We start from the raw sequence: 24,737 nt of genomic DNA, 5'->3' as shown, positions 1-24,737 counted from the left end.
TCAATGTTCTCCTGATGGTGGACTCATGAACATAGATTGTAGCCACTGCAAGAGAGGGCTTTAGTTTCCTAGACATTACCCTGGAGTCCCTTATGGCCTCTGGGACCATTACATGCCTTTCTCTTGATCTCTGTTGTCCGACCACTCCTGAGGAAGGTAACACTGGTGTTGGATATCTTCCATTTGTACACCATCTGCCTGACAGTCTACTAGTGTAGTCCAAACTCTTTAGAAATGGTTTTGTAACCCTTTCCAGACTGGTAAGTATCAACAACTCTTCTTCTAAGGTCCTCAGGAATTTCCTTTGTTCAAGCCATGACACACTTCAGCAAACCTGTATTGTGAAGCTCAGACTTTGATAGTGAAGACCAAGAATTATCTTCTTTAAATAAGGCAAGGCTTCCCAGACTCACGTGATTGTTGTCCCATTGATTGAAACATCTGACTCTAATTTCCCCTTCAAATGAATTGATAATCCTAGAGGTTCACATACTTATGCCAAACACAAATATGTAACTTTGGATCATTTTCCTCAATAAATAAATGAACAAGTGTAAAGTTTTTGTCTCATTTGTTTAATTGATGTCTCTTTATTTAGTTTTAGGACTTGCATGGAATTCTGATCATGTTTTAGGTCATATCTATGCAGAAAGAGAGCAAATTCTTAAGGGTTTATGAGCTACACAGCTCTTAATATCAGCCGTATAGCTTCAGAGGTAGTTAAAGGCCAAACATAAGTGCTAAGTTAAATGTTTTTTTCACTTCCATTACGTCTTAAGCCTTCATTATACATAGTGTTTATGGTTTTACTGTTCTCAAGGAAGGTGAACAAGTTCCTAATGAAGCTTTTCCATACCACATTGCTGCTATATTTTTGTAACAAATAGTTTTTTGTGTCTGCCCTACAGTTTTCAACATGAGAAATTTAGAATAACCTACATATTACATATATGAATTCACTTCCTATAAGACAAATGTTGTGTGTCACATATTTTGACCTTCTTAACAACCAATCAAATGCAACCTCATTTTTTGGCTGTTGCCTGCTCTTTTGCTCAAAGCTTTCCATCCGGACCTTTGAGACAATGCATCTGTATATGATTCTCTGTGGATTATGTAAGTGTTCAGTCTTTGATTTTAATTAAGACTTAAATTTGAATGGCAGCTCATGTTTCTATAACATTATACCTTTTTGACCCAGTTCATCTGTCAGCAGTGACCCAGTCGTCGGCACTCACACAGGACACTGGGGTTCTGTCTGCCAGTGTTGGGGACAATGTGACTTTACACTGCTTCTATGACAGCCAAGTGGCAATGCACTTCTCCTGGTACCGACAAACTCTGAGAAAAGGACCTCAGCGCGTGTCTACTATTTACAAGTATGATAAATCATCCAAAGACTTCCACTGGTCGGAGAAGAACCCTCGTTTCTCTGTCGAGAGGAAGGAAGGGACAAACCATTTACACATCTCCAACATCCAGTTCTCAGATTCAGCTTCCTACTTTTGTGGAAGCTCACACTCCAACATGATTGAATTTGGAGAAGGGGTCTTTCTAAGTGTCAAAGGTATTGTGCTTATATTTTTTATTGGGTTTGATTAACTGTAGGTGAAATGCAAAGGTTGCTGAGGATTTGCATCCCAAACAATAGAAAGTTTTCATATAATCACCCAAAGCTTTAGCAAAATCACTGGTGTTCATTTGACTTAAAGTGTGAAACTAAACATGAAGCAGATGTGTTTATGTAACACATGTCAACAGCTGTCTTCTTTTCAGTTTTTACAAAATTTTCACAGACAAATAATTGGATTTAAAAAAAACCCAGAAACCTACTTTTTAATGCCCAAAATAAAAGAATACAAATTCCCAGATTTTCAAAAAAAGAAAAACAACAAGACTAATTCTCTGACAGTTAATTTTCTGGATTTAGAAGCCAACCTCAAGGAAATTGTCCAGGGACCATCATCTGAGACCGTCCAGCCAGGCGACTCTGTGACTTTCAACTGCACAGTACAAACTGGAAACTGTGATGGAGAACGCAGAGTTTACTGGTTCAGACACAGATCTTGCCAAGGAATCCTTCACACCCATGTGGATCAGTCACATCTCCACAGCACAGTCTCCATCACAGAGCTGTGTCTATCATTTTCAGAAAACGAACCTGAGCTCCTCTGATGCTGGAACTTACTACTGTGCTGTGGCCTCCTGTGGTGAGATTCTGTTTGGAAGAGCTGCTCATCAAAGACGATGTTGAAGACCCAGTGGCACAGATTAGAATCTTAGTTTGGCTGTCCATCATTAGAACTGGGATCCTCCTGCTCTTTCTAACTTTGTGTCTCTTGGCTTATATCAGTAAGAGGTGGTGAAGTCCTTAATGTAGAGAATGAAGACTTAAGCTCTCTTAGTTCAAAACGTTCAGTTAGAATATATCATGAGAAATTAAAACAAATTACACAAAATTAATACCAAAAGTAGATACACACATTTTTTGTTTGACTGTGTTACAATTTTAAATAAAAGTAACTTTGACGAAGCTCTTTCATCGTTTGTCTCTTCATACAAGGTCATTGTTTTTGTCAGTGTTGACTGAATTTACAATTAATTTATTTTCAACAAAAGAAAAGCAACTACACAAACAAAACAGCAACATTTTAAACCATTATATAAAACACTTGAGTTGGCTGACAAAAATATTGAAAACAACTGTACCTCCCAGTGACTTTTCAACCCAGTTGCATCAAATATTATTATTCATTACAGTCAATTTATTTAATTCTCCACATAACTTCTTTTTTGTAATGATATCCAGATCAAAACTTCAGTAAATTTGAGAACGCCTTAAGTCAACAAAAAACAAAATCTCAAGTACTTTCAGTGTCGAAATGATTGGATAAGACAATATTAGGCTACCAGTAACATTCATTTGATTTTGAAAATATCAGAAGAGGCTGATGATGGTAGAGATGTGCTTTTAGATCAAACCTCCTTTTTCTCTCCTTCCTTTTCTACACTGTGTTGTAAAACATCAATGAATTTAGGGATCTTAACATATAAGTTGATCACAAAAATAGTTTTCTGTGATCTATTGAAAGTCTTAGAGGTGGAGCTACATAGTTTTTTTGGCAACAAAATGAGGACACCCTGCTTGAAACTATAGTACTACACATGAAAACAAAGAGAGTAAAAAGTCCTATAGGCCCTAGGCACATGACCAAACTCAACTAATGAGAAGAAAATTTTCTTCTTTCTACAGCTGACCGCAAGAATGAGACTGAAAGGTGTGGCCTGTTTCTGTGTTTTTGTGGTAATAACAAAGTCCTCTCCATCTGGAGTAGATGCAGCTGCAAAACTTGCTTGTCGGAGTGGATGAATGTATGACCTTCTTATCCATATCAAACACACAATGTATGTAATTGCACTATAAATGATATACATAGGGTTGTTGGTATTATGCTAATCAATAACTAGAAAATGCGATTTCTGTAGAAATTGCATGTGATTGCTGAAAGCGAATTTAGATTGCATAACTGGAAGCTGAACACTATTGAAAAATCTACCAAGATTAAAATCAGCAATGGGTGGAATTGAACCTACAGCCTCATGTTTGTAAGCTCAATGCTATACACTGAACTAACATGTCACACAGTAATGTCAGGCCAGATTCTGGTATTTAGCCTGTCAATTGCATGAAATTGACAAAAAAGCAGTTCAGCTCAGCTCATTAAGCAGATTGACATCACCTGGACTCCTTCATCCTTCAACTCTACTGAGTTCTGCCCTAAGTGGGGCTCACAACTTCGTCCCATAGACTGCCATTATAAATTTTAATGTTTTAAAAAATTATATAAAATCGCTGAAACATGTTACATTTCAGAAAAATACAAGCACACATCTGCTGAATGAGTTGCACAGATTGACAGTTGAATGGTTTTTATAGCACAAAGTATGCAGCAGTTGAAATGCGGCAAAAAATGTACAGAAGACAGAATAAGAGTAAAGAGTGAGAAGAACAAATAGTCTACAATAGAATCACTCTACCTGATCCTACTTAAAAGCAACATTTGCAAATGTGTGGTTTCAATCTAATATATTTATTTCTCCTGTATTCTACATCTCCTGCATCTCCAGCAGTCCTCTACAGCCTCAGATGTAGGTCATAGAAAGGAACCTAGAGATACTCTAACTGCCATTTTACTGTGTCTTTAAGCTTTGATAGATAACATGGATGTGGAGTGGGGTATAGTATCACACCTTTAGTATTTTCCTGGTATTTTTGTGGTTGGAGGTGAGCAATCTACAGTGCATCATCAGTGGCTGTGTTAGGTGTCACTTTGGGGCTGGTGTAGCTATATGTGGTTATGAATAACACTGCTGTACAGTATAATAAATTAACAAAAAATTAATTAAACAAAATGTGTCCCAATATTTTGCAGGTTGTCTTTAGTTTTATTGATGAACATTTCATCTATTAAATATAACTTTGCTTACATATATTACTAATGCTCAACCTGCGAGGGACACAATAGTTTGGTCGAGCCCTTGCATACTGTGTCAGCTGACAGTTCTCTGTATTAATAAAACAAAGATTTTTAGTATTTCTCTGATGACAAATGCAGTACTTGTCTCATCACTATTAAATTCAGCCAACCCAGTAATGACTCTGCTTCACTCCTTATGTTGTTCATCCCTGTGCAGCATCTTTTACTCATTTGGCACTGGACTGTATGCTGAGACCCTAAGTGACAGTTTGTGTTACTGCATAAGTCTCTGACTTTAAAATAGCCTCTCTTTATATTTTTCTAACTGTAATTTTTTTGTTTTTAATTGTATTGAAAATATTTTAAAATATGGTAACTAGTTACTTTTTATTTATCATGCAAAAATATGTTAAAAGACCAAGCTCAGTTGTGTTTGAAAAATAAATTATTTATTTTAAATTTACATGTAAAGACACAAAAAACACATTAAATGTCAACTTCTTTCAAATCACACAGGTCTCCTTTAAGTTAAATTTAAGAATTTAAACTCAAGAATACAAAAATGCAGTCTCTAAACTAATCTGATTCTGCAGTTGCATGGTTTATTTTCAACCAATTTTTGGTCAAAAAGCAATTTCTGAAAAATAAATTTAAATTAATGAAAATAATACAGGAGAAACCACCATATGTTTTCTGTTTGAAAGCTGGAAGCAAGCACTAATTCTAGCAAAGTGATTGCAGTGTTCATCCAATCAGATGTAGGAAAGGTTTATATTGGTGCCTCAGTGAGGGAGAATACTTGACACACTCTGTTCTTTAAAATGATGTCCTGTGAATGTGTTATACAGCCTTGAAAGACCACAATAACAGGAAATCCAGTTTTCATTCTTCATTCTCCATTCTTTCACCCCTTGTCTATACTTGCTGTTGACAGTATGAGACATCAGTATAAACTACAGAGTCTCTACTGTGTTTAACTGCAGTTGGCCTGCAGGAGGAGCTTCTGGGAGCTGAACGCACAGCTGCATAGATGACTGCACCTCCAAATGCAAATATTGTAGACTTGTTCAGACAGTTTGGACACAGAGACAAATATATCCATTACGTTAATATCTGTCACTGGGTGCTGGTGACTGAGGCACACACTATGAATTATATTAAAGAAAATGTATCACCTGATTGCCTTCAGGGGATCCATCGTGGGATCTGGATAGTGCTGAAAAAAGGGACAGCTATTATCATTGCTAGTTACTGTGAACAGAACAGCTGAGAGTCACAGAGTGTCCTGGCTGCACTGACTGAGACTCTGGTTGCTGGACGACAGAGTCACTGATCATCTTTGCACCTTAAGAAAGAAACCAAATCAACTGTGATCATTTACATTATGTTCACATTCAGCTGAATTTATCACTGCTTCTGTGATAAAGTACATAGAATAAATACCTTTCAGCCTCAAAAAGGTTCCTTGTCCAAACTGAACCTTGTTTAAATTGATCACTCCACAGTAGTATGTGCCAACATCTTCCCACTTTGTTGCAGATATGCTCAGATTACTGCTGATGCTGTCAGATTTTACAGAATAAAAGTGATGAAATTGGTCGCCAAATGTTGTCTGATTATAAAAAGTACCGGTTGAGGCCACTAGCTGTAGTCTCCTGCTAGTCGTCAGTTTGTACCACACTCTGGTTCTTACAGAACTATGAATGCGACATGTAATAGAAACTGCTTCTCCAAGTGCTTCTGATTGGAAAGGAACAGGTTGAAAGACGTCACTTAGCTGTGCCTCACCTAAAACAAATCAAATAAACATGAATGTGTCTAAATTACAGTCACTTTTGTGCGCACATAAAACAATCTCACAAGTGGATTTTTTTGTTACTTACACACAGACCAGAGCAGTAAAACATTTAGCAGGCTCAGCAACAACTTCTCTGCTGGTGGCTCCATCTTCTCCACAGCAGTTCTGACTTGTGACAGTGGCAGCAGTCTAAACAGATTCACCATGCAAGACACATCCATGTCACATCTGTCAGGTTTCTGATTGGTTCATCATATTCATCTTGGTTTACCTGATTGGCTGCTTAGTAAATCCAATATGTACACTGAATGCTACAGGAACTCTGCTGGATGCCTTTATGGCAGAAGAACAGAAGGTATACTGGCTGTGGGCTCGGCTCTTTCTCTTCTTGTAAATATACAGTTTAACAGGAAGGGGAAGAGGTGGCAAGAAACCGTGTCCTGTTCATACTGATATCTATGTAAAGAAGGGACTAGGAACCATGGTCTTTTAGTCCCAACTATGGTCAAGCTTCAAAAACACTTGATCCAACACTTCTCATAATGCAACTCAATAGCATCTTTTGTTTAGACCCTCCCTTCCTGGTAAACACCTACAGCCTTTAAACTCCATGCAACCAGTTGTAACTGTCTGTTAAAAAACTGATTAGTAGATTAGGTGATTAACATAAAATACCATTTTTTGATCCTTTTGCTAATATTTTTGGGTTTTGGACCATTGGTTGGACAAAACAAACAATTTAAAGATGAAGATTTATTTTTCAATCTGCATGTCAGAGATACAGAAAATGTAGTAACATTATAAATCAGTACTTTTCACTCCCGGTCTCATGAGCCCTGGTGTTATTTCTTGATTACGTGACTAAATATAATAGTCACCTGACTGGCAGCACAGGTAACAAACCAACTTCAGAGACATCCTACTTGAAACCATAGAGACAAAGAAAACACGAGAGAGTCTGAGATCTCTTCTCTTTACTATCAACTGCAAAGAAGTTACAAAAAGCCTCTTACACCTCTGTCTTTGTGGCAACATGTACAACAAACAACCTTCAAAGAATGTTCTGTGATGCCTTTAGACTTGCGTATTTTACATGTGATGTCAAAGATGCAGGGCTGGTTAGAAGTGCGGAAACTCTTCGAGTAGCTAACCCACGAACACCTCAGAGGTGTGAGTGTACTTCTTTTAAATTTGGCAACGAAGAGTACAGTAACAGTGGAAATCAGCAAGTTGTAAGGCAAGATGTAAGTTTCACAACTCACATCACTTCTAAGAAACCTTCTGACAGAAGACAGGTGTTTTTATGAAAGAGCTCAGTTCATTGCAGACTTTCAAAGTATTTGATGAAATGTAAGTGAAATCATTTTGACAGAAGTGTTTGTGTTTCAGGAGAACTCACGTTACCCTGATAAACAGTTGTCTTTGTACACAGAATCAAAGCACAGATGAAACATGTTGGCTATACTGCTTTACAGTGGAGTACACACATTCACTCCAGTGGTCGTCCTGCTGTCTTCTTGATCTTTTGGCCTTGTGATCCCTTAAAGCAGCATAATGAAGGTTTTCTGCATCTTGACCTAACTGTTAACAAAATATATAGTTAATTACTATAATATAACATATAGCTCACAAGGCATGTGTAAGGACCTGTCATGGTGAAACAAACTACATCATGCACTCAAATAAATAATTTGTGTGCACTAATTAACAGAACATAACAACCAATTAAAACTACTAACAACCAAAGCTGACCAACAGCTGCAACAAAGGCTAGCAGAGAAAGAAAAATAAAGATGTTGCTGTGCTGTTAAAAATTCTTAATTGTTCAATAGAACATGGTGCTTACCTCTGCATTAGGAGTAGACGTCGCTGAAAATGTTGAGTCTGGTTGTGACACACAAAATAAAAAGTCAGTTTTATTCAAATGAAATGTGTCCTCATTACCTCATTACTTCATTAATATTACAAGTACCTTTACATTGGCAGTTTCTCTTCATTATGCACACTGTGAGAGCCGGTAAAACAACCAGGATGGTGGTGAACACCAAAGCTCCACTCAAGAAATACACCAAGGGAAGAAGGTCCACCTCATCTGTAGACATTACAGAGCTTTTAGCTTTTTTTCTCATGTATATCATAATGGTCTGGAGCTTTTCAAGTCTACCTTAAAACAGAACTGACATGCCCATATAGTATGTACAATAAAAGGGTTGTAAATAGTCCACCTCTCCATACAGGCCACAAAAAGATTTCAGTGTAAGTAATGGGGGCCAAATCCACAGTTCTTTGACCTGTGTAAAAATTCATTCTTAAGTTCAGGTGATGCTAATATGAGGCTCTCAGCAGTCTGAGTTAGTCAAAACAAGTGTTTATCTTCCATATGCAATACTCACATGCCAGTTTAAAGAGTTGTTGATCCTCAACCCGTTTATCTTCCAGCGTTAGTCTTTTTTTGTGATTGAATCACCACAAAAAGCATCCCTTGCTTAGCTGTGGTGAATGGATACTTCTTGGCAGTCAAATGTATATTTGTTGCCAGTGATAAACCTGTATTTAACTGCCAAGATGAAGATACCAACTTGATTTGTTTAAATTCTGAAATATTGAAGCCTCATATTAACTTTGGCTGAACTTTGAAAGCATATTTGTGCACAACAAAGACTGTTGATTTTATTCTCCATCTCTTACAGTGGTGTTGCTTTAGGAAGCAGTTGCTTCATGGTTGATAAAGACAGAAGGAATAATTATAGCAACCATTCATTCTTACTGGCATGTGAGTATTGTATTAAGATAGAAAATCTGGACCTATTCTTTAAGGAGTTCTCTCTATTTAACAAATGAGACGACCTCTGCTTGATTGTTATTTACGCTCAAAGTCCAGCTTGGTCTTATTTCCAAACAGTATCTGTCCACATGAGGCGACAGCACAGTAGTAAGTCCCAGCAGACTTTTCATTGGTAGACACAGGTGTGTGTTTGTGTGTTGTTGTTCCTCTCACACTGATCATTCCTGCCTCCATGTGTGTAAATGATTCCTGGATGAGATTCTTGAGAGTTTTTGAACCAGCAAACACTGGTTCAAAAACTCTCCATCATCACAGGTCCCAGTGTGTACTGTACAGTTCAGAATCACAGAGCCTCCTGGCTGGATGTTCTCAGATGCCGACTGATGGACCGAAGCTTGGATGTTCAAACCTGAACCCTTTACATTGAGAGTAGTGCCCTCTACAAATTCAAAGTCATATAAATTGCTACTGACGCAGTAGTAAGTAGCTGAGTCTGAAATGCGCAAACCTGAGATCATCAGGTGATGGGTATTGTTTTCAATATCCAATGAGAAACGTGGATTGTCCTTGAATTCATCATGAAAAGAGTCAACTTTGTTATGCCTGTAGAACGTAGTCACCAGCTTTGGTTTCTGTCCCGGAGTTTGCTTATACCAGTAAAGCATCACTGCAACGTTATCTCGACAAAAGCATTGCAAAGTCACATGTTCCCCAACATTAGCTGGTTCAAAACGTGTAGATGGTTGTTTTAAAGATGTCATATGAGCTGAGGAGAAAGTGAAGAGACAAAGGAAATACACAAGTCATTTAATGCTAGTATGTAATTATTTGTATTGCAGAATGCATAAAAATATGTTACAATCATATGGTTACACTTAAAAGCAAAAAGGCAAATCACAACTTACCTGAATTCACCACAAACAGACAAAGCAAAGTATGGAGGTGTCTTCGTGCTTCAAATGCTGTGATAAATGAATTGAATCTCTTAACGTTCTCAGCTCTTCAGAGAGATAACTGTGTTTGATTGGCCAATCAGAAGTCCTAGTTTGGAAAGAGTGCTCAGTGCCCCTTGCCCTGATAATTTTGGTCCTTGAGAAGAGCTTTATCGGCAACAACATGACTCTTCAGCCTCAAATTATATTTACAAAGAATTACTGGAAAAGAAAAGACTTGTGTAGTTTATACATAACATACATCTGTCTGTCTGTCTGTCCGTATGTATGTGGGTTTGTGAATTGCATATCTCGAGGACCGTTCATCCGATTTACTTCATACCTGGCAGGTGGATTGCTGGGGAAATGAAGAAGTGCAATGTCGATGTGTGAAGTTGTCTGGATGAGTGGTTCTTGAGAAGTATATAAAAATATACCATAAATAATGTTGATAACATTGATTTGCGTCTTCTTCTGCCCATGGAGTCAACAAGCTTAAATACAGTGCCACTCTGCCATTGCAACCCACATTGTGGTCGGGGGTGGGTTTACATCCATAGTGACTAAAACTACGATAGAGAAGGAATTGGAAAAGTTTAGAGTTAAGCTCTATTCCCATTACTCACATGCGGGAACTTTGTATGTATGTTCAAGACATAGTGCATGATGTCTCACGCATGTTTTGAACGGGCACTACAGTTCATCTGATCAACTTCAGCTCAACTCAAAATTGTAGTCTCCAGATATTCTGCATGTGAGGCGTTTAGGAAGCATCAGTAAATTGTAGCATCTACTGATAGCCCACATGTGAGGCATTCATGGAACATGGGTAAATTATAGCATCTACCGATAGCCTGCATCTCCAGCGTTTAGGGAGCATTGGTAAATTGTAGCATTTACCAATAGTGTGCATGAGAGGAGTTTATATATAATAATAATGTGGGGATTTTTACAATTTGTGTGGTCCTGACAGGTGGTCAGAAAACACACCTGTAACATCATCTTATTCAACAGTAAGAGGCACCATGGAGTGGTGCAACTGGGTACTACAACAAATCTACAGTATCTTTTCTGACAGTTACACTGCACGTCCCTAATCTTCTACGTTGTCAGTGAATATATTTTTAATTTCCATTAATTTATTAATGGAAATTAACCAATAACCAATTAATCGCTGACATCACTGTTCCAACTAGTCCAACATACCAAGAAAGTAAACTTAAGTGTTATACATTTTGGTAACAAATGAAAGACCTCAAGATCACATTCAACATCTTAACTCTGCTGACCACTATAAGAACTCCATCTTCAAGCTATGTTACACACCAGGGTTTACTGTATATGTACGCATGATTTGACTCAGTCAAATGAAAAAGAACAACTTAGATTAAAAAAATACACAAAGATAAACTTGTCCAATTTGTGATTAATAACAAAACTGTCAGCTGACCTAATGATTAGAAAACCCTGCAAAGAGACCATGCTGATTTGTTGACAGATGACTGTTGATGTAACATTTGAGTGTTTTTTCTGTGTGAACTCTCTGAAGGTGCTGCTCTATTTCCTACCACTTACTGAGCCTGGAGACAATATAATAGCTGAGTTGTTCCACACTTTATAATACATACTAGGAACTAAAACAATAAGTGTTAGGTGTTGTCATGGTCAATTAGAGAAAGCTTCACTCTGAGAAGAACTTTAGTTAACATAAGATGATACTTTACTCTCACTTTTACAATGTTAACCATTCAGTCCTTTTGTGTTGCAGCATGTTATCTGCATTTGAAACATGACCCTCATTTCAGCCAGTTGCCTTTCAAAATGGATTTTTACTCTTGCCATTTGTCTCAGCTTGTATACGCTGTGGTTTAGAGACCACAGGCCAGTCTTCCTGTGTTCAAGCTAGGGGTTATGTTTCCACCAGTGGAAACATCCTCACAGTAGTTCACGCCTTAGTCACAAAAGTCAAAACAAGAGTGAAATGCAGAGAGCTGGCTAGTTTGAAAGGTGCTACCTGCACTTATGTTTCTGGTCAGAAGAATCTATTAATAGGTCAGAGGGGATTTTTTAGCATGCTTTGTGTACTGTCTGTATCTAATGCTACACATCACAGCTTCCTTTAACAGGGGGTAGTTTGCCATAGACTAGTTTGTGTTGTACATTTTGCCTTTTCTGTTTCATGTATTTTGTGAGGGTTACAGCTTCTAGTGGAAATGACAGAGAGAAGCTGTGCTCTCTTTTTTCCCTCTGCAATGCAAAATGCTGAATATTATTCTTTTAGTTATTTGTGGATGAGCATTGTAACGTTGTAACTAGCTAATGTTAATCATGCATCACCACAAACTTTTTCTGCCGTCATAATCATTAGCTTTTATTTTGTTTTGCCTACTGCTGCATATTAAAAGGCCCAGACTGACTTCTGATAATCCATATACCTCGCTGACCTTTTTATTGGAAGGACTTTATACCAAAGAAATAGTCCCCATGAAAAGTGCTCACAGTGAGGTCCATGGATTATTCTGAGTGACAACAACACTGTTTTTACTGTTGAGTTTTTCAAAATTCATTGTTCAAAGGTAATTTAATTTCATTCTGTCTTCCACTGACTTTTGACTTTTGTAGTGACAGTCACCGAGTCGTATTAGCAGCCTTGGACCTGAAACATGCTCCATGCAAGTACATGAATGCAAAGTTTTGAACTACACAAGACTGATTTCATGCTTGCTTCTTGCTGTTGCGTTCTGGAGTAACAAAATGCTTGCATAAGCTGCAGTTTGAGTGTTGCAGCTAGAGTCACTATAGCATGAAACAACAAGAGAAAGCAGACCTCTCCCACTCAAAACAATGAGCTATTCAAAGTTAGCACATCACATTTTCTGTGCTTTTTCTTTCTTCAGTGTTTGTTTGTTTACTACTGTGGTCATGGAAATGCTCTGATTAGCTTTAACCAGCCTATATCGCCTCCTTGACAACGGAGATGGATCACCTCCTGCACCTAGAGTATGTTCACCAGGGTTGCATGTTTGTGGCGGCTGTGCCCGGATATTTGTGTTTATACACCTGTGTGGAGAATGTTTGTGGCCTTAATGCAGCAGTCACTGGATTCATGCAAGACCCAAGTTTTGATAAATGAACCAGGACTGCAATTAACGATTTGCATTATTTAATATGTAATGGAAAAATGAAAAATGCTTGTCATAATTTCTTAGAGTCCAAAGTGACATTGTCAAATGTCTTGTTTTGTTCAATCAACAGTCCAAAATCCAAAGGTATTCAGTTTACTATCATGTATGACAAAAATCCTCACATCTAAGAAGAGGCGCCAACCAGTAAATTTTTTCTTTTTTTTATCATTTTTCCTTTAAAAAATTATAAACAATTAACCGATTATCAAAATAGATACTGATTAATTTTCTGTTAAACGATGAATCGAGTAATCATTGCTTTAATCACAGTCATGACAAAGTACTGACCTGTTCATATTTCACAATAACACAATAAAGAGCTCTTTGGTCATATTTTAAACTTTTTTTAATAAAAAGGCATGAGAGGAATAACATGTTATATAATAGCAAGGATCTCTTTAGTCTTCATTCTCTCTGGTTTGTCCGCCTTCTCCAGATGAAACATCTTGGTTCTGTTGTCAGTACCTGATGTCAGAGTAAACTACAGAGTCTCCACTGTATTTCACTGTAGCTCGCCTGGAGGAGAGGCGTCTGGGTGCCGCACTCACAGATGCGTATATAACTGCTTGACTAATCTGTTTGAATTGAAATTTCTAATAATTAACACTCAGAAAGATGTTGTGCAAATCAGACATAAAGATTATATGTAGCTAACATATTACTCTGTTAGTGCTCGTACCTGATTGCCTTCAGAAGATCCATCATTAGCCTCTAAAGAAACAAAGATAACTACTGTCAATTCCAGTTACTGCCGAATGTAACACAATGTGGATCTGATTCCGCTGCAGATATATAGCTGATCAATACAATGCATCGTCTAAAATACCTGTGGGATCTTTCCTCCGACTTCTGCAAAGTGCCCATATAAGAATAAAAGTCACAATCCCAAGACTGACGTTTGACAGCAACAGCACAATAACAGTTGGACTCAGTTCAGCTGGTTTGGTGATGGCCGTGTCCCCTTTTAACAGAAGATGATAACAAAAGTGCTTAATTTAGATTTGTATATACAAATAACTGCCAGTGCAATATTCACTATTTGACAAAGAAACATATGTATTATGTATTACATTTGGACATATAATCACAACTGATTGGACCAAATTAAAGTAGAATACCTTCCATGGTTGGCCAGTCACTGTATTGGGCAGGATATGATATTTTAATGGTCAGTTCACCCAAATGACGCACAAAAAAATCCCAGTAATATTCATATTGGATGATCCTGCAGCTCATGATTAATGTTCAATGCCAACTCTCATTGTTGGTGCAGGAAGTAGTGTGCCCTTATGTAGTGAGGAGGAAAGTAAAGATTTGGTGACTGTCATGCAGGAGACCATCGTTCGCATCCTGTCACACACCTACATTTAACATTTTTCTTTTTTGTGAACTGAAACCACAATCTTTTCTTAACCTTAACCACATGTTTTAGTTGCATAACCCTAACCAAACCATAACCACGATCTTTCCCTAATGTTAACTATATTGTAGTTGTCATACACAGACATTGGAGAAAGCAAAAATTGGAGTTGGACATCGAAAAAAAGTTGGCATTGAAAGTGCAGACGTACTCTGGTAGTTTTGCAGAACCACCCAATATTGGGTTTCTCATCTGGCTGTAGGGTTGAATACAGTGCAAGTGAATTTGTTTGTGGGGCTCAAAGCACTGTCAATTCCACAAATGTGAACTGAAAAACACTTATACATGTTATTTACTATTTCACATTTTGGACAAAGACTCTACTCTTATATAACTGTTCTCTTACTGTTAATATTAATCCTGGTTCCATTTCCAAACAGTACTTCTCCACATGAAGTCACGGCACAGTAGTAGATTCCTGCATCATCAGAGCTGAGGTTCCTCATGAGAAGGTTGTACACACAGGTAGCTTCTCCAGAGCCAGTCTCAGTACTCTGGCAGGTGTCATTTTTATTTCCAGAGGAGTAAATCATCTCAGGAGCAGAATAATCAGAGTTTTTCAGCCACAAGACGCGAGTGTGTTCTGCTGCACAGCGGTCAGTGTGAACAGAACAGCTGAGAGTCACAGAGTGTCCTGGCTGCACTGACTGAGACTCTGCTTGCTGGACGACAGAGTCACTGATCATCTTTGCACCTTAAGAAAGAAACCAAATCAACTGTGATCATTTGCGTTATGTTCACATTCAGCTGAATTTATCGCTGCTTCTGTGATAAAGTACAGAGAATAAATACCTTTCAGCATCAAAAAGGTTCCTGGTCCAAACTGAACATCATTTAAATTCATCACTCCACAGTAGTATGTGCCAACATCTTCCCACTTTGTTGCAGATATGCTCAGATTACTGCTGATGCTGTTAAATTTGACTGAATAATGGTGACGAAATTCATCAGCAAAGACATTACGATAGTAGTGAGAATCAAATGCTGTCACAAGCTGCAGTCTCTTCCCTGTAGTCAGTTTGTACCACACTCTTTTTTTCATTTCACTCTTTATGTGACATTCAATAGTAGCTGAGTCTCCGAGCTTCACTGTCTGGAAAGAAACAGGCTGAGAGATTTCACTTAACTGCACCACACCTGAAATAAACAGAATATCATCAGCTCTATGTGTGAAGACTCTCATGAAAACATTCCACAAGTGGATATTGTTACTTACACAAAGAGCAGAGCAGGAAAACATTTACAGAGTACATCATCATCTTGTCAGCTTCAGCCTACTGAAGGAACAGCAGACTTACCAGATTTATCAACACTGACTTGTCCTAGATTCCACCACATCTGTCAGATCTGACTGACTCATCATCCTCACCTTGCAGAGCATGATTGGCTTGTTCACAGTGAAGCAAAAAAAACCCTTCATCATGGACTGTTATGACATAAGTGTCACTGTCTGCAGAGTTTTAAATTGTTTGAAGATTTGCTGTCATACTGTCACTTAACTTGCTCTCTGTGTACAGATGATAAGAGTCTACATTTCATAGACAGTGAACCTCAAAGCACTACATGAATTGAAACCCTTTATGTAACAGCAGCTGTATTATAGTACTTGGTTTCACCAACCTAAACATGGTTAGCCAAGTGATGAGCTACAACATAAACTAAAAAAACACAGAGACCCTATTCCTGGAAAGGCATGTTTCTGCTGAATTTTTAAAACAACACTGTAGGCACCACAAACTAAACTCCTGTCACTCTCATTATATTGTGTGGAGGCAGAAATCTCAGAGACAAACATCTCAAAACATGAAACCATCTACATGACAAGATTCCATCAGAGGTAAACAAGGTTGGCGTGTAGCTGTGGGTAGGCCTGGGCCCACCCACTTGGCACTCAGGCCCACCCAATGAAAAGGGTTCCTTTCTTGCTGGATCATAGCAGTCAGTGAATACTGTTTCAAAATTAAAACTAGGGCTTTAGTCAACCACAGAAAATCTTAGTTGACTGAAATCGTACATAATCTTCAACTAATCGATTAGTCGCGGGGGGGGGGGGGGGGGGGGAGCTAACCCATTGTTGCTAACTTTGGAGCTAACCACCTTCACTTTTCCAGCAGTTGGGGAAATACCAGTCGTGACTTTTCTTGGTCTTGAGAAGCTGCAGCATTTATTAACTGACACACTGTAGTCTGTACTGTACATTTACTGCCAGACTGATAACTTACTATTAACATTTTCCTCTGCTGCGCTCGCATTCACCGTCACTTTTTAGCTGCTTGCTGTTTCCCACCTGCTATGCACACATATTACGCAATGTCCTATTCCTTAATGGAGCTACGCTACCAAGAGTTTCTCAGGCAACAGCACAGAGGTTGACTCATGTATTGGAACAGTGGTGCACTGAGGCTCCCAAAAGCTTGATTTCTGAATGAATGGATATTTGGCGTTATTTTTGGCATTAAAAATTTCTTTTTTGGCCTAGCGGGAGTTCTCATTGTTATAATTATAGGAGAAACACTGATTCAGTGAACATTCAAAACATTCAGTAAATGCTCAGTAAACGTTGAGTACAGTTAAACCTAGCAGTCTCCATTAGGTTGGGCAAGTTCACTGCCGCAATACCCGTTTTCACAGGTAATTTGTTAGTCTGTCCCTCCCACCGCAGGAAATAATGGATTAATCCTGGGAGGCTACTGATGTAACACTTTTCTCTTATGAAAGTAACAGCGATCATTTGACCAATGACAATTTGGTTAGATGAGAGCATATCGACCAACTGTCATGTGGGAGTGTAACAGGAATGGACCCAAATGCAGAGATTGAAAAGTAGGGTTGCAGGGTTGACGAAAAACTTCTTTATTCTTGCGGTGGTCAAGGACAGCACAGGGCAAAACAGAACCAAACAGAACGACTTGACAAGACAGAACAGACGATCTAACAAAGACTCAACTGAAAACCAGACCTTAAATACAAACTAAACTCATCAGGGAATGGGGAACATGTGACTAGACACAAGGGCAGGCTGGGAGTGATTGGCTGAGGGAAACACAGGCAGCAGGACAGGGCTGACGAGACTGATACAGGGCAGATGTGAGGAAGACACATGAACACAGGAGGAGAAAACACAGGGAAACCAGAAATCGAAAACACAATAAGAACAGTCCAACCAATAAAGGCAACCCAAATGCCAGAAAGTCCCTCAAAAAGTTCAACACAAAACAGAAAAAGTCTGTGAGCATCCTGTGCATTGCACAGAGAAGCCTAATTTCCACTAGCTAGCTGCTTAAAATGTAATGTAGTGATTTAATGTAACTGCTTTGTATGGTGAAACAAAGCAGTTTGCTTAAATTTGTCACAAAAAGACATGAGGAGGAGGAGGAAGAGACTAATCCTGCGCCAGTTCTTCCTCTACAAGTGCCAAGTAACGACAGGTACGTAGCTGCTAATTCAGCCCTTGATGGGGAAATATATATATATATATACATATATATATAAACATAGCACAAATGGTGCCTCATATTTACATGTACAAAGTGCATTTCAGAGCACATTATTAAGAAACTGAGGAGGACCATGACAACTGCATGTACACTAAAATAAATATCAAAAATGCACAAAATAAATAAGGCCACAAAATTAGATATTTTCACTTATACACTTATATCGCTCCATCAAAGCTAAAACAGCCAGAATGTGCATTAGCTTCTTTCCCAAGCCATAAAACTCATGAACAGCCAAGCACCTTAAACCTGTATGCATTTAAAATCTACCTTTTAAATGGGGTTTCTGTCCCTTTTTATCCTCAATGTACAAAAATCCACATTTTAGATACTATGGGTCATATTTGCGCTTTGCCATCTTGCCTCTGAACATCAACACAAACTTAAAGTGAATGTCTTTAACCATCAAATGATGGTTACCATGGCTATGGCGCTAGACTGCTGCATGTCTCTGACGCATGCCTGTCAAAATATTTTTTTTCAAAATAAAAGACAAGTCCAACATCAGATGTGCATTAAATATTATTTATTTATTTTTGACCAACTGTCCATGACCCACGCAGAACAGGTCCGTGACCTACTTTTGGGTCGCAACCCACCAGTTGAGAATCACTGCCTTAGACCACATTTAACTTACAATGTACAAATCAATTTTAGTTTAAAATAGGCACAATTTATCTATTTTATTGCTCATGATGACCAGAACAGGCACATATATTATAAGACAAAGATAAACAAAAAAAAATCCCCAAATATATAAATATATCCCACAATAAAAATATAAATATATATATATAAATATATTTAAAGTTAAAATAAGCAATTATTGTTACATCTGTTATGAGTCCAAATTTACCGCATATACTTGCCTATGAAAAAAGGGGAAAAGTCAATTTAATTTCCCGAAACAACACTTTATTTTGGTCAATCACATAGCAAGACTTATAAACAAGTGTCATCTCCAGCAAGGTGTGTGTGTGTGTGTGGGGGGGGGGGGGGGGGGGGGCTTATGTAGCTGTCGTGCCTGGCTATGTTAAAGTGTCATTGTTAAAGTTACTGAGCATGTGTATGGTGCACCTCTATCCATATGCTTGATTAATGATGCTATTGCATATGTGAGCTGTGTGTGTGTGTGAATATGTGGCTCCTGTGCCAGGCTATGCGATATTGCTAATGTTTGTCTTGGTTTCTTTAACATTACCTCCGATGATGTATAAGGCTTGTATGATTAAACTGGTGCATTCAGGCAAATGTAGTTGTAATGGCCTATTTTGGTTACCATACGTGTTTCAGAACCAATTGGTCTTGGAAAGTCTAGGCCCACCTGTTTTTCTCTGTGCCCACCCACACTGTGATTTCTGCCTACGCTACTGAAACAAGGTAACATGCTTTTTGCAATCTGTGGTGAAATACTGCAGTGAAGCCAGTCTACTTAATGGTGAGGCAACCTTCATGGGGTGAGTGGTCAGCCCTCATTGTATTCAATTAAAGCTCTGTTTATACACCTTATTTCCTATCCCAGTTCTCTTGTATCAAGCTTCCTGGCCTCTGTTGTGCTTTATTGAACCAGAGCACTCCTAAGTTTTTCTATACTCTAAAACAAAAGTCACTTCCTCCCAGACCCCTCAGAGGCCCTCTCACATGGAAACCACAGAGCATTTTAAATGAGTGGCACAGAATTTTTTTTCAGCTTACTGATTTCATATAATGCATTGAATGTAAAAAAAAAAAAAAAGAAAACCCTCTCTTAGCTTTATTCTAAGAAGTTTTTCCCCATCCCGTCAGATCATATTGTTCTTACAACACTGGCAGATAATATTCATAGATACTGGGTGCACACAAACACACATATACATTGAGGTCCTGCACTTGACCTCAATACCTTTAACCTTGTCAGAAAACACTACTCTCAGCTAATATGCACATGCATTATTACTGACTGCTGAAATCACTACAATAGCAGAACTTGTATTTGAAAAAGTGTGTTTAATGGATTTTTTGCAAGGTAAGGCTTTACACTGATCATGAGATGAAATGTTTACAAACATGGTTGAGGACAAGCACAAGTATAATTTGAAAGCTACACTAATAGGGTAATGTCCTGTTATACAAAGAAAGAGATGAAACCTGCCCAGCTACTGCTTCATACTGAAGTAGATACATTCACTCCAGGTGTCACCACTGTCACTGTCTTCTTAATCTGTTGATCTTGTTGATCTTGTTCTCCGTTGAAGCAGTGTAATGGACCTCACCTTCATTTTGGTAACCCTGATAATGAAAAATAGTACAACACAATTAGGTACATGACAGATATAAAAAAGTTCACAGAATAAAAGAAGATACCTCTGCACTGGAGGGAGAGGGAGCTGAAGATTCTGCATGAGACTCTGAAAAAACAATGAAATCCTTCTTATTATATAATACTATATTCAGTGAATACATGTTATAGATACCAACAATAAATTACCTGTACAGTGGCAGCAGTTTTTCTTGATGATAATGCACACTAAGAAAACCAATAAAACACTCAGGATGGCTATGAATGCCAGAGCGCCATACATCACATAATTAAAGTCCATCTCATCAGCAGAACCAGACATTAGAAGACGTGACATCAATTTGTAGAAGGAAACTTACAATAAATACATCACAAAGCAGCTTAACAGTTAACTTTGTTGAGGGAGTAACCATAACTTTTTTATCAGATGAGACAGTTTCTGCTAAAAAGTTACTTACGCTCAAACTCCAACTTGGTCCCATTTCCAAACAGTACTTCTCCACATGAAGTCACAGCACAGTAGTAGGTTCCTGCATCATCAGAGCTGAGGTTCCTCATGAGAAGGTTTTTCACACTGGTAGCTTCTCCAGAGCCAGTCTCAGTATTCTGGCAGGTGTCATTTTTATTTCCAAAGTAAATAATCTCAGGAGCAGAATAATCAGTTTTTCAGCCGCACAACACGAGTGTGTTCTGCCGTCACAGAGTGTCCTGGCTGCATTGACTGAGACTACTGAAGGAACAGCAGACTTACCAGATTTATCAACTCTTGTCCTACATTCCGCCACATCTGTCAGGTCTGATTGGCTCATCATCCTCACCTTGCAGAGCGTGACTGGCAGCTGAGACAGCAAGCTTTGATGTCATAAGCCAACCAGAGTTTTTCACTTTGTTGTCTCATTCTGACCCAGAACAGACCAGTTTTTCTCTAGTCTGAATCAAATGTCACTTCCTCACAGACCCTTTCTGTGAACAATGTGAGGCCCCTTTAATAGGAAACAACTGAGCAGCTTAAATGAGAAGAGGTGTAAATCACCATGTTTGCTACAAGTACTGATAAATCTGTTGTTTCTGTAATGACAATGATAAAAGTTTAGTTTTAATAAACAATGTACATGCGCCTGCAGGCAGTATGTCATCTCCACTGTGAATTACACTGTGAATTTATTTTCAGCACCAGGAACAAAGATGTAAGTTTATTGCAGTCTGTTGGCACAGAGATAATGTAAATCATTGCACTTCATGTTTTGTCTCTTGTTTAAAGAGTTTATTGGTAAGATAAAACTTTACATTGAACACAATGAAGTAAAATCATATTTACAAAACTGCTGTTTTAGGGAAAGCAAAATGACCCTTTTAAAGTCTAAACATAGACACAGATAAAACATGTCCAGCTCTTACTGCTTTACACTAAAGTACACACATTCACTCCAGGTGTCGTCCATCTGGCTTCTTGATCTGTTGATCTTGATCTCCATCAAAGCAATGTAATAGAGGTTATCGTCATCTTGGTAACCCTGGACATGAGAAACAGTATATCACAATGTGGTACACAACCATTTATGCACACAAAAAAGTGATGCACTATAGCTGTATATTTGAATAGTAATTCAATAGTCTAAAAGAGAATACCTTTGCATTTCTTTTTGAGGCTGCTGAAATTCCTGTATGAGAATCTAAAAAAACAGAATTTAAACGTTCTTAATATCGTGTCATGTTCACTGAATACACATTAAAGATAAAAACAGCACCAGTTACCTGCACAAGGAGAGCGGTTTCTCTTGTTCATCACACACATTAAGAAAGCCAGTAAAACATTCAGGATGGTGGTGAACGCTGCAGCCCCACGCCAGAAATTCACCGAGACAAGACAGTCCACCTCATCTGTAGAAAGCCAGACGTCAAGAGGCATTACAGCTTTTAGCTTTTTTTCTTAAGTTTGATTAGAAGATAACATCACAAATCTCTGGCTGGATAGTTACTTACAGTCAAAATCCAGCTTGGTCCCGTTTCCAAACAGTATCTGTCCACATGAGGCAACAGCACAGTAGTAGGTCCCAGCATAAGAAAGATCCAGACTCTTCAATGGCAAGTTGTAGACACAGGTCTGTGTTTGTGTGTTGCTGTTCCTCTCACACTGATCATTCCTGCCTCCATGTGTGTAAATGATTCCTGGATGAGATTCTTGAGAGTTTTTGAACCAGTAAACACTGTGTTCTCCATCATCACAGGTCCCAGTGTGTACTGTACAGTCCAGAGTCACAGAGTCTCCTGGCTGGAAGCTCTCAGATGCCGACTGATGGACCAAAGCTTGGATGCTCAAATCTGAACCCTTTACATTGACAATAGTTCCCTCCTCAAATTCTAAAATAAATGTATAGCTACTTGCACAGTAGTAAGTAGCTGAGTCTGAAATGTGTAAATCTGAGATCACCAAGTGATTTTTACCATTTTTAGTATTCAGTGTGAAGCGAGGATTGTTCTTGAATTCATCATGAAAAGTGCCACTTGTTTCGTACTTATAGAAGATGGAGATGAGCCTTGGTTTCTGTCCTAGAGTTTGTTTATACCAGTAAAGCCTTGCTGCAACATCACCTTCATAGAAACATCGCAAAGTCACCTCCTCACCAACATTAACTGACAGCAGACCACTTTCCTGCTGAACAGATGAGGATAATTTCATATCAGTCATCTGAACTGAAGCAAAATGAGAGACAGAGCAAATGCACAATTAGTTTAAATTTATAGAGAGTTTATCAAAATGAAGACAAGAATGAGAGAGGAATGACATGAGGAGTGACTAAAAAATACACAAAAAACACCACTCACCTATTTTCCCTAAGAACAAACATGTTAAACAAAAAACAACCTTTGGAGATGTCATCGTTTCAAATTTCTTCGTTGAAAGTAATGTGGAGTATTTTTCCTGTCTTCAGAGACAAGCCTGCGTTTGACTGGCCATGATCACATGCTCACTCCCACTTATACTGCGAAGGCCGGCTCTTGAAAAAAATCACGTTGAGTAAAAATGAATAACCACAACCAACATCCTCACTTACGTAACAGCCTGTACTGTCACTGATGGGCTGCACTCACTTTCAAGATGTGTTTATTTTTTGTGTCTATTCGATGTGTTTAGTCCAACATTTACAGTTTAGAGATGACATTAACAGCAACATACAGTACAGTGGAGTTCAGTTTTGCTCAACCTTAGTTAATGAACCGATCATCATTATGTCAAACAAATAACATGCAGGCATAATAATTGATTAACTACCTGTCAGATACACTAAGAATACAACATGGTAATCACTAGCCAGGTCTAGTGTCATTTAATGAGATTTCGTCTATTTTTATGGTTATATATTTTACTTTATATTTTCTCCTTTTTTTCAAGCATGAAGTTTGAGTTGACTATATTAGTTTGATCCCCAAAAGGTCACAAAGAATTGAGTCTGATCTACTATAAAATCAGTTGGCTCTCACTGTGGAGGCGTCCTGATTGAAACCACACATACAAAGAGACAAAAAGTGCATATGGTCCGAGATGTGCACATAACCACATCTTACAAAGCTAAAGAGAGATTTTATCATAACACTGCTGACCAAAAGGAAACTATTAAAAGATGTTTGCAAGTGCGGGTTCGTGGTGCACAAATCAGCACGTTTACTACGACTTCTGGTGTGTTTCAGTGGTGACTTTACATGTACACTCAATGAGCACTTTATTAGGAACACCTGTGCAATCTAATTCAATCCAATACAACAGCTCTGCCATAATTTCTACTTTTACAAAACTTATATATTTTCAGTTTTTGTTGACTGTCAGAAAGATGATAATTCTACATTATGTTTATTATTGAGGTTGTAGTGGGTGGTGGTGTACTGGAGTGCATTATATTGAAAAGTGTTCCTAATATTTTGTCCGCCCCCTTAACATACATTAGGGTGTATTTTATACATGGGTGACACTGTGGCTGAACGCCTCCAGTGTAGACACGCATTAGCATACATGGGGGGAGCAAAATATTTGGAACATATTTCAATTTAATACATTCCAGTACACCACCACTCACTATGACCCTAATAATAAACATAAAGTAGAATTATCACCTTTCTGACAATGTCAACTAAAACTGAAAATATATAAGCTTCTTGAAAGTAGGCAGGGCTTTTGTATTGGATTGCATTAGATTTCGCAGTTGTTTCTAAGAAAGTGCTCAGTGAGTGTAGATCCTCAAAAATAACTGGTTGAATCAGTATAACTCTGGGAATTATGGAAAGTAGTTAAAATAGTTAGAAATGCAACACTTCATGCTGCTTCATCCTATAGTTACTAGAAGTATGACCTCATTGTCCTAGGGGTT

The 24,737-nt window shown here is 38.2% G+C and overlaps 1 protein-coding gene, 1 pseudogene and 1 gene segment (V, D, J or C); 1 reads left to right on the top strand and 2 right to left on the bottom strand.

The window, feature by feature from the left end:
* The first annotated feature begins 1,085 nt into the window (after window positions 1–1,085).
* LOC122973280 lies at window positions 1,086–2,379 on the top strand (annotated as a pseudogene).
* A 3,230-nt stretch (window positions 2,380–5,609) lies between these two features.
* On the bottom strand, window positions 5,610–6,587 carry LOC122973293. The segment is given in 3 exon segments: window positions 5,610–5,823; window positions 5,922–6,266; window positions 6,362–6,587. Coding segments are annotated over 3 exon segments (582 nt in total).
* Window positions 6,588–13,580: 6,993 nt separating this feature from the next.
* LOC122973277 (signal-regulatory protein beta-2-like) lies at window positions 13,581–15,857 on the bottom strand. Its single transcript, XM_044340684.1, has 6 exons — window positions 15,815–15,857; window positions 15,391–15,735; window positions 14,945–15,292; window positions 14,005–14,139; window positions 13,858–13,889; window positions 13,581–13,753 (listed from the first exon to the last, which is right to left on the bottom strand). The coding sequence occupies exons 1-6, from the start codon at window positions 15,855–15,857 to the stop codon at window positions 13,637–13,639; spliced, it is 1,020 nt and encodes a 339-aa protein (XP_044196619.1). The 3' UTR covers window positions 13,581–13,636.
* Between the last annotated feature and the right edge of the window lie 8,880 nt (window positions 15,858–24,737).

The sequence above is a fragment of the Thunnus albacares genome, chromosome 22, assembly GCF_914725855.1.
Source record: "Thunnus albacares chromosome 22, fThuAlb1.1, whole genome shotgun sequence".
In the NCBI taxonomy this organism is placed as follows: Eukaryota; Metazoa; Chordata; class Actinopteri; order Scombriformes; family Scombridae; genus Thunnus; species Thunnus albacares.
The sequence above is the reverse complement of the archived record's forward strand: the minus strand, read 5'-3'. Positions and strand labels throughout refer to the sequence as shown.